The sequence below is a fragment of the Lepidothrix coronata genome, unplaced genomic scaffold (genome assembly GCF_001604755.1).
Source record: "Lepidothrix coronata isolate B3197 unplaced genomic scaffold, Lepidothrix_coronata-1.0 Scaffold102, whole genome shotgun sequence".
NCBI classification, from domain to species: Eukaryota; Metazoa; Chordata; class Aves; order Passeriformes; family Pipridae; genus Lepidothrix; species Lepidothrix coronata.
In genome coordinates this window covers 210392-226654 of record NW_016690282.1, presented here as the reverse complement: position 1 = coordinate 226654, position 16263 = coordinate 210392, and the positions used below count along the sequence as shown (strand labels likewise).

At 48.2% G+C, this 16263-nt stretch overlaps 1 protein-coding gene across 1 annotated transcript in view; it reads left to right on the top strand.

The window, feature by feature from the left end:
• The window catches only part of TAB1 (TGF-beta activated kinase 1 (MAP3K7) binding protein 1), an 8918-nt gene extending 1214 nt beyond the window's left edge, over positions 1 to 7704 (top strand). The window contains exons 3-11 of the mRNA XM_017823346.1: positions 29 to 182; positions 795 to 881; positions 1444 to 1582; positions 2049 to 2162; positions 4597 to 4708; positions 4823 to 4967; positions 5344 to 5566; positions 5862 to 6018; positions 7014 to 7704. Of these exons, the coding sequence (XP_017678835.1) occupies positions 29 to 182; positions 795 to 881; positions 1444 to 1582; positions 2049 to 2162; positions 4597 to 4708; positions 4823 to 4967; positions 5344 to 5566; positions 5862 to 6018; positions 7014 to 7221 (1339 nt within the window). The 3' untranslated portion in view covers positions 7222 to 7704. The remainder of the gene's footprint in view (positions 1 to 28; positions 183 to 794; positions 882 to 1443; positions 1583 to 2048; positions 2163 to 4596; positions 4709 to 4822; positions 4968 to 5343; positions 5567 to 5861; positions 6019 to 7013) is intronic.
• The last annotated feature ends 8559 nt before the right edge of the window (positions 7705 to 16263 follow it).

Here is a 16263-nt window from a genome sequence, read left to right as displayed (position 1 = left end):
GACCTCTTTGCTTCTGCCCTCTTGGCAGGAGTGAGAACAACTGCTACCTCTATGGTGTCTTCAATGGCTATGATGGCAACCGAGTCACCAACTTTGTGGGTCAGAGGCTCTCTGCAGAACTGCTGCTGGGCCAGCTACATGCAGATCACAGCGATGCTGACGTGCGTCGAGTTCTGCTGCAGGTAAAGAAGCTTTGAGTGGGAACGGCTGCTGCTTTTCACACTACCCGCCTCCTCTTTTTGCCATCAGGGGAGCAGCATCTGGTTTCTGTGTGGGTTGGAAACATCTGCCGCTGGTTGCAATTGCACTCATGGCGAGCATCTGTAGTGCTTTGTTTCACTCCCACCTCAAACCCATCTGTCCCTCTGGCTCCGTCAGCACAGTGCTGAGAGCTCTCCAAGGAGCTGCAGCTACTCTTCCTTGGACATGTAGGAACAAGTCAGCCTGTGAGGGAGATGATAGTGAGTGAAAGGGAGAAGTTAATGTGTAGAGAGATGGATTTGTGAGTGTGCTTTCTTGAGTGAAAGGCAAGTTCTTAAAATCAACGCACAAGATCAGATAGGTCTCTGACATTCCTGTGAATGTAATTTTTATGGTTTTGAGTTGTTGCAGGCTGTTTTTACAAGCTGTTAACTAGTCACACTGAAACAATTGTATTTCAATGTGATGTAGTGAATATCTGTGCGTACAGTGATCATCCACTCTTACGAGCCAGTCTTAGGTGGGGATGGGTAGCTTCGAAGGTCTGTAGGCATTGGATAAGAGCTTAGTTTTTCTTTATGGCCTTTTTTTAGGCTTTTGATGTGGTGGAAAGAAGTTTCCTGGAGTCCATTGACGATGCCTTGGCAGAGAAGGCCAGCCTGCAGTCCCAGCTACCAGAGGTAATGTAACCTTAAGAGCAGAGATTGATAGAGAGGTCCCATGCTCCAGATTGCTGGATAAGGTTTGGGCATATTAGTCAGTTTGGTCAAGGGAGGCTGTAAGTGAAAATTACTTCTCTGTGGTTCTCTTCTGCGAGCTTGCATGAAGTGAAGCAAGCCCTTTGGTCCATTGCCCAGAGTTCCCACTGTTCATACTGGCACTACTTAGACCCATCATTGGTTATCTGAGTAAGGAACTGAGTGTATCATGGAGAGGAGTTCAGGCTGTACATGTGGCTCTTCCAGAACAAAGCCATACGATGCAGAGGAGAGGCAAGGCCTCGAATTTGCATGGCATCCGGGCAACTTTGTGTTCTGTTCTTCAGGTGTACTGGACTGTCTACTCCAGAACCTTATTGAAGCCATGTCATTTGCTAGGATTGAACAAAAAATACTGTGTCTTGCACAAGCTTGACACAAAGCTAAGACATGTCAAGTCCCTTCCCTACTGAATTTTTATTTCAGCTGTGATTTCTGTGTTGTGGACTGTGTGTTCAAGCTTCTCCCTCATTTTGGGTTCCAGGGTGTCCCTCACCACCAGCTCCCTTCTCAGTACCAGAAGATTGTGGAGAGATTGAAGGTTGTAGAGCAGGAGATCTCTGGAGGAGCCATGGCTATTGTGGCTGTCGTTCTCAACAACAAGCTCTACATTGCCAATGTGGGTGAGTTGGTTTTTGTCAGTGGCTCACTCTCGGCATTCCTGAGGATGGCAGCTGATGTAGGAAGTAAAAGAAATTTGAATGTGGGGGACAGTTTATTTGGTCTGTGACCAAGCAGTGATATGCTTGTTACTACAGGAGCACTTGAAATCAGCCTGGCTCTTTATCCCTACAGAGGTTGGTTGTATGACCAAAGAACAGAGGGAAAGTGGGTTGGGAGAAGTGGTGCAGGTTCACTGAGAAATAGGGAACTTTCTTGTGAGGTACTGGCTCAGGTCTGGATGAAGAGCTGCCTAGCAGGCCTACTCTGCTGCTAGCAAGTCTACTTTTTGAAGATCATGATGAGACAGTACATGAGCCTTTCTCTTCTTTTCTGTCTTTATTCCCGTCTGTTCCTTTTCCACTGGGATATGTTCTCCCTCTTAACGGCAGAGCTATCTGGTGCCTCATCTCGCTGCTCCCACTGCAGGTACCAATCGGGCACTGCTGTGCAAGTCCACGGTGGATGGGCTGCAAGTGACTCAGCTCAACGTGGACCATACGACAGAGAATGAGGATGAACTTTTTCGCTTCTCTCAGCTGGGTGAGTTTGAGTTTCATGTTCTTAGCGCAGAACATCGCATGACTCTGTTTATCTGGGGCACCAAGAATGACTCAAGCCACTGGAAACAATAAATGACCACAAAAAGAAGCTTACTGTGTTTTCAGATAACAAGTTCAGTGCCTTCTTTTTGTGCCTTTCTGAGGCTATAGAGTGAGTAAGCTCAGCTCACTGACCCAGTAGAAAACTATCCTTTTGATTCAAGTTTTGAGTGGTAGTTTAGTGTCCTGCTGCCAAGCTGGCATTGATTTGCCCTCCAGCTGTGTGATTGCTGGAGTCAATAGGAAGGCAGGAGTGGAAGCACACAGCCAGAGGGTAGAAGTGAGGTGGACAATATATGAGTGCTCCTGTGGAGGCAAACTACAGTTGAGCTGGGTTAAGTTCTGTGTGATGCTGCACCCCCAGGATGGTACGTTTCAATATGCCTTTGTACAAGCTGCTGCTGCAAAAAAGCAGCTTCACTTCAGAGAGAGGCAGGCCAAGCACTGGCATTTACTGCTCTCACATCAGTAACTATTGAGCTGACATTTTGCTTTAGGCAATTTCCCTTTTCCTTTACAGTGTTTGACATGTTTTCTTTCTTGGTGTAGAGCTAACCCAGACCACTTGTGTGATAGCTAGTACCAAATTCTTCTTATTGAGATACTTAGGTTCTGTGCTTTTATTTAGGTAGATCTAAGGTGGCATTCTTCATTAGGTTCACCTGGCAGATATTTTCTTATCTGGTGAGGCTGTTGATGTGGTAATTTCTGCTGCTGGGTCTTGTTTTATTCTATTTCTCTGTAATTTCCTCTTTTACTCCTATTCCTGCACTAGGGATATGTGCTGTGAAACAGAAGACTGAATGAAAGAATCCTGGGAAGGAGACCTTTTGATTGCCTTTCTACTGCCAAAAATGCAGAATTTAGCTGCAGTCCATAGGAGGACAGGGATCTGTTAGATATACTGACCTTAACTTGGCACAGCAGTGGCGCTCCTGCCTGCAGTCCCAGGAGAAGGAAGAGCCTGTGGAACAGGATAGTGTGCACAGGCTGTTTTGGGGGCCCAGAGGAGGTGGTTGTAGGGCTAGGTTGAAGCACAGCATTCAGAGGTAGTGGGGATAGCATTTGTCATGATGGTCCCTGTGTCACCCCTCTGGGGAAGGGAGAGAGAGAGGTCTTGTGCCTTTGTGGCTCTTCACCCAGCACATCACAACTTGCTCTGGGAGAGTGATTTAGACACAACCTCTCCAGTGTGCTCTGGGCCTCCCTGTGTTTGTGTCTGTCAATGGCACGTACCCCCCTGCCCGGAGCTGGCAAATGAGCCAGGCCGTGTTGATGAGTCAGCTGTGGTCTGCAGCAGATGGAGGAGTTATGTCTTACTGCTGGGGTAGGTGTGGAGCCATCTGTGCAGCGAGGCTTGGTTTGACTCAAAGGGAGCGTTTCAGTTGGACCCCTGCCTTCACCTTGTACTGAGGACAGTCATCCCTAGATAAAATCTCAGTGTTTTCTGGCTGTTAGCTTAAGGTATAACCAGGAAAGGGGGGTTGCCAGGTAAGTGGCTCATCTGGTCTGAGTCCTGCCTCAAATAGTAGCTGCACCCAGATGGTCTCTGTTAGAACTTTCTTCAAGCTGGGATTACTTCCTAGCCCCTGCCAGGGGTATATCCCCTTAAATTTATAAATATTTGTTTGGTTAGTGTTCTTAGCTTAGGAGCAGCCCACATCAATTTGAGCACTTGAGCAAATTCAGTGTCTCTTCTAGATAGTTATCCTTTTCTCAGAATCTCAGAATCACAACCTGGGTAAGGTTGGAAGGGACCACAGTGGGTCATCTGGTCCAACCTCCCTGCTCAAGCAGGGCAGTCCTAGAGCACATTGCACAGGTTTGCATCCAGATGGTTCTTGAATATCTCCAATGAGAGAGACTCCACAACCTCTCTCTGCAGTCTAGTGTACTAGGGAAATTGTCATATGGAGCTTGGGGACAGGGATCAATACTAGACAGAAGAAGAAGCAGAATCCTTCACATATGTTTTCCTCCTTCCTGCCTTCTCCTCCCATCACACAGTCCAGAGCTGACAGGCACAGATGTTCTCCTGGCTTTTTGGCAAATGCCTGTGTGCCCAGGCCAGCTGCTGCTGGTGGCGTTGGACCAGGATGTGGGCTTTGTCTCAGGGCCAACTGTTGCATTCAGTGTGCCTTTTGGGCTGCACGTGTCTCCCTCCTTTTCTCTCCTTCCCGGATCACAACTAATGAAAAGGTGTCCCTTGGAACACAGCAAACTGCTATTCCTTTTCTCCCTGTATGGCTCCTGATGAATCTTCAGCATCTTCTTTTGTATTACAGTTCTATTTAGCTGCAGATATTTCTTTTCTCAGAGAAAGTTCTCCAGGTTTCACAAAGTTAATTAAACATTTTTGGTTTTCAATCTGGCAGGTTTGGATGCAGGGAAAATAAAACAAGTGGGAACTATTCGTGGGCAGGAAAGCACTCGACGCATTGGAGATTACAAAGTCAAATACGGCTATACTGACATTGAACTGCTCAGGTCAGAAAAACTCAGCTTTGGAGTTTCAAGCCCTCCTTTTCTTCATGATCACTCCATTCACACCATCACTCCATATGTCACCATTAAATGCTAAATAACACCGTCTCTTTCCAGTGCTGCTAAATCTAAGCCCATCATAGCAGAGCCTGAAATCCACGGAGGGCACTCGCTCGATGGGGTGACTGGCTTCTTGGTGCTCATGTCTGAAGGGCTCTACAAAGCGCTGGAGGCAGCTCATGGGCCTGGGCAGGCCAACCAGGTGAGCTGGCTCACACAGGAAACGTTCCCTGGGCTATTGACTCACTTCAGCTGCTCCCTTATAGACTGTCCTTCTCATATGTCCTGTCAGTGCTGGCCAGGTTGAATGCCTGTGCCACCACATTCCAGTCTATAATAGTATGGGAGCTGCTTTGCCAAGCCAGTTCTTCTAGGCAGCTGCCCGTCCCTTAAGAGTAGCCCATCAAAAGGGAGTGGGATGATTCAAGGCACAAGGGCACATATCAGCAGGTGAGATAGGCAAGCTTCACAGTCAGATGAGTTGTCATAAAAACTCATAGATCAGATGGCAGGAAAAGGTTTCCTTCAAAATCTCCTAAACATCCTTCCTCTGATGTTTTTTTTCCTTCTCTGCTCAGGAAATTGCAGCCATGATAGCCACAGAGTTTGCCAAGCAGACGTCTCTGGATGCTGTGGCACAAGCAGTAGTGGACCGAGTTAAGCGGATCCACTGTGACACTTTTGCCAGTGGTGGGGAGCGGTCCAAGTTCTGTCCCCGTCATGAAGACATGACGCTGCTTGTGAGGAATTTTGGGTACCCCCTGGGTGAGATGAGCCAGCCCACGCTGACACCAACGCAAGGTGTGTTGGGGGGAGAATGAGACAAAATGGAGGGGGGGAAGATAAGATCTCTTGATTGATCTGACCTCATATCAGGAGAGGAGGTACCTGGGGTAGAAGGAATTTTCTTATTAAACAGATTATTGGCTTTTGACATGTGGAGTCTGTGACAATTTTATGGAATACAGTACAGCATCTAATAAAGGCACTTTCTAATAAATTCTTGGGTTCTTTGGGCCCTCTTTGCTGCTGTGCTGCACCGTCAGTTGCTCATGTCTCAACTGCATTTTGTAACTTCTGTTTTCTCCCTTCTCAGGAGGCCGTGTCTACCCAGTCTCTGTGCCATATTCCAGCTCCCAAAGCACAAGCAAGACAAGTGTCACGCTGTCTCTTGTAATGCCTTCCCAAGGCCAGATGGTCAATGGTGCCCACAGCAGCTCAACTCTGGATGAAGCCACCCCTACCCTCACTAAGTAAAGTCCTGCTCTCTTGCTACTCACAGTTTTTCCTGCACCTCACACAGTGTAAAGTGGTTGCAAAGCAGAGACACCTGTCAGTTACCCGTCAGTCATTCCCTTATCTGTAGCATGGCCCCCCTGACTGCAGTATTGACAGCCAGCAAATTGTGTTAGCTGGAAAGCAATTGTGTGAGGAGTGGGAATGAGTGAAGTGAGCAGCTCTGAAGCCAGCTCTGGCAACATGCCTTGGGAGCAGCATCTGCTGCTTTCATGGAGGGCACTGGCAGCGAGCAGCCCTTCTCTTTGGATCTTGTGTGCCAAGTGTGTTGGGTACTGTGCACAGAGGGAGTGTGGGTGCCCTTCATTTTAGTGAGGAAGAGAGACTATGCAGGCCACCTGTAAGGCTGCTGGAGAGGCTGCACTGCCTCAGAGGCCAGGAAAAAAGTGTATAAAGCTTAGAATTGGGTCCTATTTGGATCCACTTTGCAGGATCATACTACTTAGTGGCTGTGGTTTAGGTTGAGCCTTTGTCACAGGATGGTGCGTGTACACACTGCAAAGTGAAGCAGTGCTGTGGGTATTGTGTTCTGTAGCTCCAGAAACAATGAAGCTGACACCAGAGCTGCTTTGGCTGCAGCACAGGTCACACAAAAATAGTTTTCCTTGCTGCCTGACTCTTCCCATAAAGCTTGCACTGTTATAGGTATGGGGAGGCCGGCAGAGTGCATGGCTTTTTTTTTTTTGGACTTTTTTTTATTTTTTTTTTTCCTGCTGCTTCTCCTCTGTTCATCAGATGCCTGGTTGTATTTAAGGCCTTCAAGTTAATGTGAATCAGATATCTTTGATGTTTGTCAATTCCAGTCAGCTCTCAAATCTACTAGAGTTCTCATAGAGAAAGTGACTGCAACTGTTTACTAGGATAGCTTGATCTGTGAAGAAACTGGTGCTTGTTCTGGTGCTTTTCTTGTCTAACATAAAGGTGGTTGTGTTCTCTCTTTTTCTCTCCATAGCCAAAGCCCAACTGTGACGCTCCAGTCGACTAATACTCACACACAGAGCAGCAGCTCAAGTTCAGATGGAGGTCTGTTCCGCTCCCGGCCTGCCCACTCACTCCAGCCAGATGAGGATGGGCGTGTGGAGCCCTACGTGGATTTTGCAGAGTTTTACCGGCTTTGGAACATGGACCATGGCGAGCAGGGAGCACTGACTGTGTCCTAACATGGTGATCTGCCTCCTGCAGACACCTGAAGCTCTTTGCGAGAGCAAAGACTGAGGCAAAGAGTGAGCGCTCCACTGAGGGCTGTGTTCTGCCCAGAGCTAACTCCTACACAGGATGTGCTGGACACTGGGCAGGGGAGCTTGTGCACTACACACGTGTTGCCTGTGCCATGCTCCCAATCTTGACTAGCCTCACTCCCTTGTAAGCCCTGTGAACAGGGCTTGGGGTCTTGAATGCAACCCTCGCTGCAGGTTTTTGCAAATAAAGATGCAGAGAGGGCTCCTTCTGGATAGTGCAAGAGGCAAGGCCTGTACAAAGGCTGCGTGTGTGTGTGTGTGTGTGTAGGTGTACACGTGTGCCTGCGTGTGTGTTGTCATAAAGTTTCCACAACTCAGTTCATAATGCTGTGATTCCAGTGTTCAACTCCATAGAAGATACCTCTATTTTGCAGAATAAATAACTTATAGCTACAGTCATTGGCACCCATGTGGCTTGCTCTCTTCCTTATAATGTCATGTGTGGGTGTGACAGCTCCTGGTGAAACCCTCTATTCCAGAACAGAGGGTTGCACCTTGCAGCAGGCAAGCTTCTGCTGTAAAGTGGCCTGAGCCCTTGCTGGTGACTTAAAAGCATAAGCTCTTTGCTTACTTTTTTGCTGAGCTTTGGCACTGAATTATGGCTTGGAGTTAAATTATAAATTCAGGTTATTGTTTTTTGTAGGTAAAATGCACATTATTTCCCTTAATGCAGGCCATCTGGAAAATTGTATAGGGCAGGTGGAGTTTGTAATGCAGTTTTCCTGTACAGGCACCTGGTAGTGCACAGCTGGAATGCACAACCATATCGCGATGCCTTGAAGATGCAGATGCACACCCTCGTGTCAGAGCGAGGAGGTGTGCAGGGAGGAGAGGAGGGTTCCTGCTGGTCTGCTGGCTGCACGTCGGGTGAGCTGAGGCCTGGACTAGCTGGTGGAGGCTTCGGGGTCACAGCGATCTTCAGTTCAGCTTTCTGACGGCAGGCGGCAAGCGAGGCTCTTCCCTCTCTCCTCCAGCCGTCCCCTTCAGCCCGCCTCCCACTCTGCCTTTCCCCAGCAAACACGAGAGGCCTTGGGGGGTCTGACCGCTGTGCCGCAGCACCTGGTACCTCAGCGGGGAGTTGTGATGAGGCACCAAGCAAAGACACGAGAAGACTAGAGGGAATAGAGGAGAAGGGGCAAGTGAAAGAACTGGCCTGAGTTCCTTCCTGGATGTATTTTTGTTTTCAGGCTTGTCACCTTAGGAAGAAGGGGAGTGGGAGAGGAAAAGGATGATGTAGCAGGGGATGGATGCTACAGTTAAGGCCAGTGTGTTGCCAAACCCTGATGTGTGCAGGTTCAAGGCACCTGTGGCATGCCAGCTTGGAAAGGAGAAGAAGGGGATTCATCCCTTTGGATAAATGAAATAGTACTGAGTGCCCCGAGGCAAGACCTGAGTTCACTGAGAAATACGTGGGCAGGATCAGAGCTGTGAGAAATGCCTGTTTCCTTGGAAGGCACAACAGGAATCCCTTGCATGTAGGTGGGTGGCTCTCTGCCACTGCCCCTTCCAGGTACCACTGGCACGGCTTTGCCCTGCGGGGTTTCGGGTGCTGCTGGGCTGCCTGCAGAAGCTTGTGCTTCCCTGCCCCCCTGTAGTTCCCAGGAAGTCTGGGTGTGCTGACTGTGCCAGCACAGACACCTCCAGTTGAGACCCTTCCAGCCCCGCCAGGGAGGTGGCGTTCAGTGATGTGGAGGCAAAGGCGGCAGAGTTGTGTGAGGTTTGGTGCCTTGTCCCCAAGGCTGAACAAGGCAGGGGCTGGCTGTCCCTCAACCCTGTCCTCTGCCCTTGCCTCTCCCTGCGAGGAGCAGGGAGTTCAGGTATCTGAGCCCAGCCTGGCCTTGCTGTGCAGAGCTGCTCCGAAATGTCATTTGACCTGGGGACCGTATCCTCCAGATTGTTGTGTGGCTATTTAATAGGACAGTGTGATCCTGGTATGGACTAAAATGGAGTTGAAAAGGTTTTATCCTGTTCTGTGTTCCCTAACCTGGCACAAATTTCAATAGCTGTATAAACAAGTTTTTCTTGCTTATTCCCCCATCACATTTATCTATGGTATTTGCTAACTTATACCGAGAACAGTTCCAATGGGAAATATTCCAGCAAGTGGATGCTCTAGATAAAAGTTTAAGAATTGCCAAACACACTTATATAAAGCAGATCATGCAAAACAAACTGATCCTTTGGCATCATTACCAATTTAGGAAGTACAAAAAAATAAAGTGGGTAGGAGCTGGTGGATCACACTAAGCTGTGTCTGTACAGCCACTGGGAAAAAGTTGAGGAAAATGTTTTTTCTGTACATGCTACATAAGCCATGGCTTAGGATTCTGGGTCAAAGAAACAAACTGAACATTTGAACATTCGCTCATGAGCGAATATTGGTGTTTAATATCGTTCTCAGGGAGCGATGAGAAGATGCAGGCAGTAAAATCAGTGGAAAAACCTTCTCTCCTCTGCCCCTCTAAAATGAAGGAGTGAATGGAATAGGACAGAGCGTTCTGGACAAACAAGAGCAGGGGCCTTTTTGCAGTGTAGTGAAATTCAAAACCACTAGAAATTTAAAGTCCTAGACAGAGAGAGAGAGAAACAGTGCAGCTACACTCCACAGGACTGCTGGAGAGGAGCTGGCAAATTAAAATCTGACTATGCACGATAAGTCTGCCATAAAGGCAGCTAATCTTCTTTTTCAAGAGCTATCCCCCTGCAAGACAGGAGTAGAAATGAGAAGCCCTATCCCTGGAACATGAGCAGCGGGAATGCTCTGCATGTCCACATGTCCCTGAGCTGTGGGCATTGGCTGAGGGTCATTAAAGGTGCTCAGGCCGGTGAGACAGGCTAGGAGAAGGTCCTGGTCCCAGTTCTTGTGGGCAGGCAGTGAGGTAAGCAGGCAGCCAGGCTGAAGCGGTGTGTGGAGGATTCAGCAGGGCTGAAGATGATCCAAAGCCTTTAGATGCTCTTGGGGAGGACTGAAGCTATGTGTGCCTCGCTGCACACCAGGAGTGTGAAGAAAACCCAGCAAAGACTGGAAAGCCTGTAAGCCCCCCACTGCCTGTAAGGACCTTCAGAAAGAGCTGTCTGAAAGAGAAGGCCATGTCAGTGCCATCAGTGCTCCCTGCACCATGCAAGGGTAATGTAGCATCCTCAACCAGAGTCTCTGCTCCCTCAGCTGCCATGCTCTGAAGAGGGAGGAATGTGTTCCCCTTCTTTTTTTTCCACCACATTGAGGTTTTGACAGTGTTAGGAGATAGCAGAAGGGTTTGTGGCACCACTGAAAAAATGCCACAATTGGCGTCCTGTTGTCACAGAGTGGAGAAAGCCATAGCTGAAAGGTGAATCTGCCTAAAAGATGTATCATTTAATTTGATAGCTAATAGATAGCTGTTTATGCAAAATAGTCCGATTTTTCCTTCCTTAGAATTTCTAAGGAAGGGCTTTAGAGTAATCCTGTATAATTTATTACTCAAGTGACGCCTTTCTCGGGTGAAGAGCATCGTTGGCATCCTAAAACATCCATGCCATTAACGTGGATTGTAAATAAACCACCAGGGATGGGTTAGGTATTTTAAATCCTATAGCTCTTTCTGCAAGCATAGGAATGCTATTCGGAGCATTTTGGCTAAAATTCAACATGAGTACTTGTATTCTGCCAACTCCAATCCCCTCCTGGAGTTTCAAATGGATACGATATTTATCTTCACTTCCTGTCTTAACTATTGTGTGTTGTCACTGTAGGTTGCTAAACAACTGCTGTCTGATCAGTGGCTGCATTTTGCTGGCAAATAAAGTGAGCCCCATGTGCGTATGAACCATAAAGCTATTTGGAGCCCTTGCATAAGAACCCCAAGATACGTGTAAGCTGTTAATATTTATTATGTGGAGCTGAGAACATCACTGAAGATGGAGGGATTAGAGTAACTGAGTGCAGGCTGTTGAACAGCCAGACAGAATGAAAGAGAATACAGATGCCCTGAAGGAATAAGAGCAAAACGCATGAGGAATTTTCTGTATGCAGGATTAGACTCCAGTGGAGCATGGAAAGAAAAAGCCTGGAAATGCTCAGGAGAGGCAGAGCAGATAGGATGGATTCAGTGGTATGGCTTCTTTCTTGGAGGTGAATATTTCCTTCTATGATTCCCCCAAACAAGCATCAGCTTACCCATGGGCTCACTGGCTGCAAACAGCAAGAGCCCTGTGAGAAGGATCTGCCACATCAGAATGCATGTGTTTCCAAGCCACAAGAAAGAGGATTCAGTTTTCTGGGATGTGCAATGCTTGGGCATTGGCCCTCTCACTGCTAGACGTTTCAAGAGTCTTCTAACCTGTTATTGCTTTTTGCCTCATCTCTCAAGAACAGTGTGACCTGGAAACTCTGCATTTCTTCTGCTGGATTTGCCTGAGCTGGGCAAAGAGCTTTTCTCTGCCTTAAAAACATCAAGCGATGGCAGGGAGCAACAGCAGCCCCTTTCTGTGGAGCAAGGTCCTCAGCAAACCAGCTGCTTTAATGTCCAAAGGACTGGTAACAAGGAAAGGCAAGCTCGGAAAGCTAGAGGCTCTGGAAGGGCAGCCAACACTACACCTCCCAGTGTGGAAGCTACAGAAATGCTCCTGCACAAAGCCCTTATGGTTACTGTGGACTAAGGTGGCCAGCAGCCACCAAAATATCTTGGGAAGCCATGGTGGTTTGTTTCAAAAAGCAGCCAAAAGCCCAGTCATCCAAAACTGAGGTTCCTGCATTTAGTTGGGCTTTTCCAGATACATGGCGCACAGCTCCCAACCAAAGTGAAAATGGGCAAAGGCAGCTGCCTCCAACCTCTGATGAGAGTTGGTTGCTTTGGAAAATTCAGGACTCCTTTCAAAGTAGGGGGATCAAAGCCGAGCTATTAGTGGTTTTATGCCTCAGCGGTTCGGAAAGTCCCTCGCTCCAGCCAGCGGCAACTGGCAGTTGAAGGAAAACAGGTAGCCCCTCTCATTTGCCTGTGTGCTCTGGGCTCCTCCTGTCCTTGTCAGTGCCAGAGCCTCTCAAACTCTGTCTTGGCTGCAATCCTGCTCAGCAAAATGGCCAAAAACCTGGTGCATCCATCACCTCCAAGGAAGGTGGGCAGGGTCCTGCTCAGCCAGGCAGGCAGTTATCTCATGCAGACAGTACCGTGTGGGAGGAGGGGAGAGCTCCAGTGCCTTGTCTTGACCAGATCTCCACCACAGACCCACTGTGCAATCCCTGTGCGAGGGGCACCAGCCACCCACGTCAGGAAAGGTAGACTTCTGGGCCTAGTTTTAGGTAAAGCAGAGCAAACGGGCTGGGTCACACAGTTTAGCCTTGGCTACAGGTTTCCTATGGGTGCCACTGCACGGTGGCTGTGAGAGCAGAAACAGAAACTCATCTCTGAATGGGCTGGCCAGGCACTGCTCTTTGATTCAGCATGGAGACTGGCCCCAGTCAGCCCTTCTGTGATCCACAGCAATTTTTACCTGCAGCCACTTGCTGCATGAAGAGGGAAGAGGGTCATCCCTCTGTTTGGAGTAAGAAACATACAGAGGAGCAGCTTCAGAGCTCATCCCTAAAACATTCACAACTCTTAAATAAAAATGAGTTAGGCACTGAATTAAAATGGGGTTTAATATGAATTCTTCATCCAGGTAGTTCAATAATTTACTGAACTTCCCACCCTCTAATCCAAATGTATTCTGGAGCCAACTGCTTTTTCCTTATTGTTCCTGTCATTAGCTCTTCCAGGAGTTCTCAGCTGCTACAGTGAGAAATATCCAAAATAGCTCCACAAGGGACTTCTTGGTGATCTGAAGGCTTGAAACAACAACAGCAAAAGAAAATAAAAAAGGGTATACAGGAAACGGAAAAGGTGAGGAAACAAAACCAAGATGCAGTCACTAAAAGCTTTCAGAGAAAAGATAAGAGCAACAAAACACAGAATGGCTTGCTGCTCACTAAAGGTGTGATGGGAATGAAAAGAGCTTTTGCAAATGTCTGGAGGGGGAAAGAAATTAGAGGAGAAGTGTATCCATTAGTAAATGAGTGTGTGAGCCTATTATTCATGGCTGCAAATATCTGAGCTGCAAAAGCGCAACATTTTTATTTCTATCTGCCTTTAGTGGCAAATTTAAGAATTTTGGATAGCAAGGATGTAATTAAAACCTAATAAAGCAGCTTGTGCCTGCTGCTGCAAGCAAGGAACGTGGCAGCATCCCTCCCAAACTCCACACAGCTGTTCACCTGGATGAAGTTACTCTGTGTTTGCAGAACTGCAGCTTAAATCAGCATGAAAAAACCCAAACAGATGCAGCACTTTGACAGAAATAAGGTACAATGTCCAACGATTTAGCTGAGGTGCATATTAGCTGGTGCTCTTCACCATTGGACTTCATTCTTGCTAAGTCATTGAGGTCCTGCAGCTGTTGGGCACCAAGGGACCCTCGCTGTGACCTCCTTGAACCCCAGTGTTGCCTCTTGGAGGGGTGCAGGAGGACTGTGCTGTGCCTGGCAGCAAGGTGGGCAGCCGAACGTGCCTGCAATTTGCAGCTGCCATTGCCGATCCCACCACAAAGCCGCTGTTAATTGTTATGCTTGGCACCTTCAGACAGCCTGGCTACATCTGGTCGGCCGCCTGCCAAGCGTGTGAGCAAATGTGTAGTTCTGGGGAGACACATCGTGCTAATGGTCTTATGTGGAGCTTTGAGTAGGCTGGGGACCTGAGGCTCTCCAAGCAGGAGAAGCATTTCACTCTTCTCTAATTAGACCAATTTCTCGAACCCAGGCACTGGAGCAGGGCTGTGATTCGTAGAGAAATGGATGGCTCCACAGGCTGTTTGCCAAACCCGCCGTGGACTTAGCAGGACCCCCCATGCAGGGAAGCTGGGAAGCACGCTGCTGCACTGAGCCTTTTGCCACAGCCTCTCCCACACCTCACAACTAGATGGGTGCGTGCCGGTTTTGGTGTCCTCAGGGCAGCCAAACCCCATGACACAAACCAAAATGTGGTGAACATGACAGTGCTAGGTTAACGGCTGGACTTGACGATCTTAGAGATATTTTCCAGCCTAAACAATTCTACTACTCTATGACAGGGGAGAGATGTGAGGTCCAAGTGTTGGCAAGGTACTGCATTCACTGGGAAAGCCAACTTCATGCCCAGCAGCAGAGAAATGAGGGCAATTTCCAGAAGAAGAGCAGCCACGCCTGGAGTTTGAGGGACAAGAGAAGATTATGTTGTCACAACCAACTCCAGGTGGCTGGAGTTTATTGAACCACAGGTGGGTGGCAGCTTCGACAGGAAATTTCAGCAGATAATATAAGCATTTTTGTGTCTCCAAAAAAGAGAATGAAAATTGACAAGGCTATAAATACAGCTATGCGAAAGTGCAATGCCTGAAGAACCCGGACTGCGATGACAAATGACTGCTGAGTGCTATTTAGGGCACAGAGGCCTAAGAAAGTGCCAGCGAACTAAATATCTAGTCAAGCCTTGGCACCTTCACTAATGAGTTCAAAGGAGGATGGCAAAGGGAGCTGCTACAGGCTCTCAGCTTATCCAGGGCTGATGAAGTCCCTGTGCTGGAAAATGGCTCTGAGAAGTGTGAGCTGCAGCAGTGTCACTGCAGAAACTCTCCCAGGCAACAACGCTGGGGTCGTGATGGCCTCATTATAAGGTATGTTCACTAAACCTCATTAAGCAGACCATCTAGGGTAGGCACATGGCCAAGAGGTAGCACAAAAGTGGGCTAGGGCATGTAGATTTGGTGGGCACAAACCACTGAGACATTAGGAAAATATAATGGGCATCAAAATCAAAATGGTTTGGTGTGATGCCCCACGTTGGACAACCTCCAGTGAGAAAGCCCTATGGAGCTGGGATGTCCAAGCATCCCGATCTGCTGATTTCTCCATGCCTGTTTCGGTGCCTCCATTTATTTTTGCTAGCACAATCAAAAAATCCAAGTGACACAAGTGTTTTCAAATAGGAATGATTCCCTGGCCAAACACCAGTGATATTCTGACTTTTTATTCCCGCCTGGTATGTAAACACATTTCAAAGGGCTTCAGCAGCAGAGGAGAAGGAATTTCTGTTCCGAGCCAGCTCCTGCTAACTGAGAGCAGTGGCCATGCTCTCTGGGCACTGGATAGGTGTCACTCCTGATCTATGGGGAAGAGAAGAAGGAAGCAGCTCCAGAGTTTAGTGTTGGAACTCATCTTGGACTGCTGACATTGCAGCTCTATTGCTGGTGGGCTGAACTCTGCAGTGTCTCCATCCTCTCGCTTAATCCCAGGCTGCCCTTTGGCTCTTTTGGAGGAACCAGAGGAAACCAGGTAGAGGAACTGATTTAGATTAAAAAATAAGCCAGGAGAAAAAAAATTTTAAAAGAGGATTTTTTCAGACAGAGCAGTTCTCCAGCTGGGCTTGGCGAATGGACTCACGTGAAGCCAAGCTGCTTGCGGCGCTCAGTTTTGGAGTCATTCCCACTGTGGGGGTTTTAGTGTGGACAGCAGGCTGGAGAAGTGCACAGGAGCCTGGGAAGCATGAGCAAGATGCAGAAAACTCTGTTCAGCCTTGCTGAGCTGGTACCTCACAGGGACCACTGACAGGAAGGGGCAGAGCAAGATACACCTCTCTGAGGACTGGGGAAACTGGACAGGAGCCAGTGCAGGTGGTAGCAGGGTGGTGATGTGGGCAAAACTGGATTTTGCTACCCTGAGGGTAGGAAAGGGCTGAAGAGAGGAGGGTCAAGGGGGACAGTGCAGCCACAGAAATTAGAGGAGGGACAGAGTGACTTCCTGTGCTTCTTATCCTGATCCTGGCCACTTGTAGTGTTGGCCAAGGTGCCCTGAGCTTCCTGCCATCAAATGTCTCCGAGAGCTGGCTCATGCCCAGCAGCCAGGAAGGGCTGTAGTGTGCTAGCACAGGCTTGAGAGGTTGAGGACTATAAAATGGATTTAATCCCCTTCTAACGGCT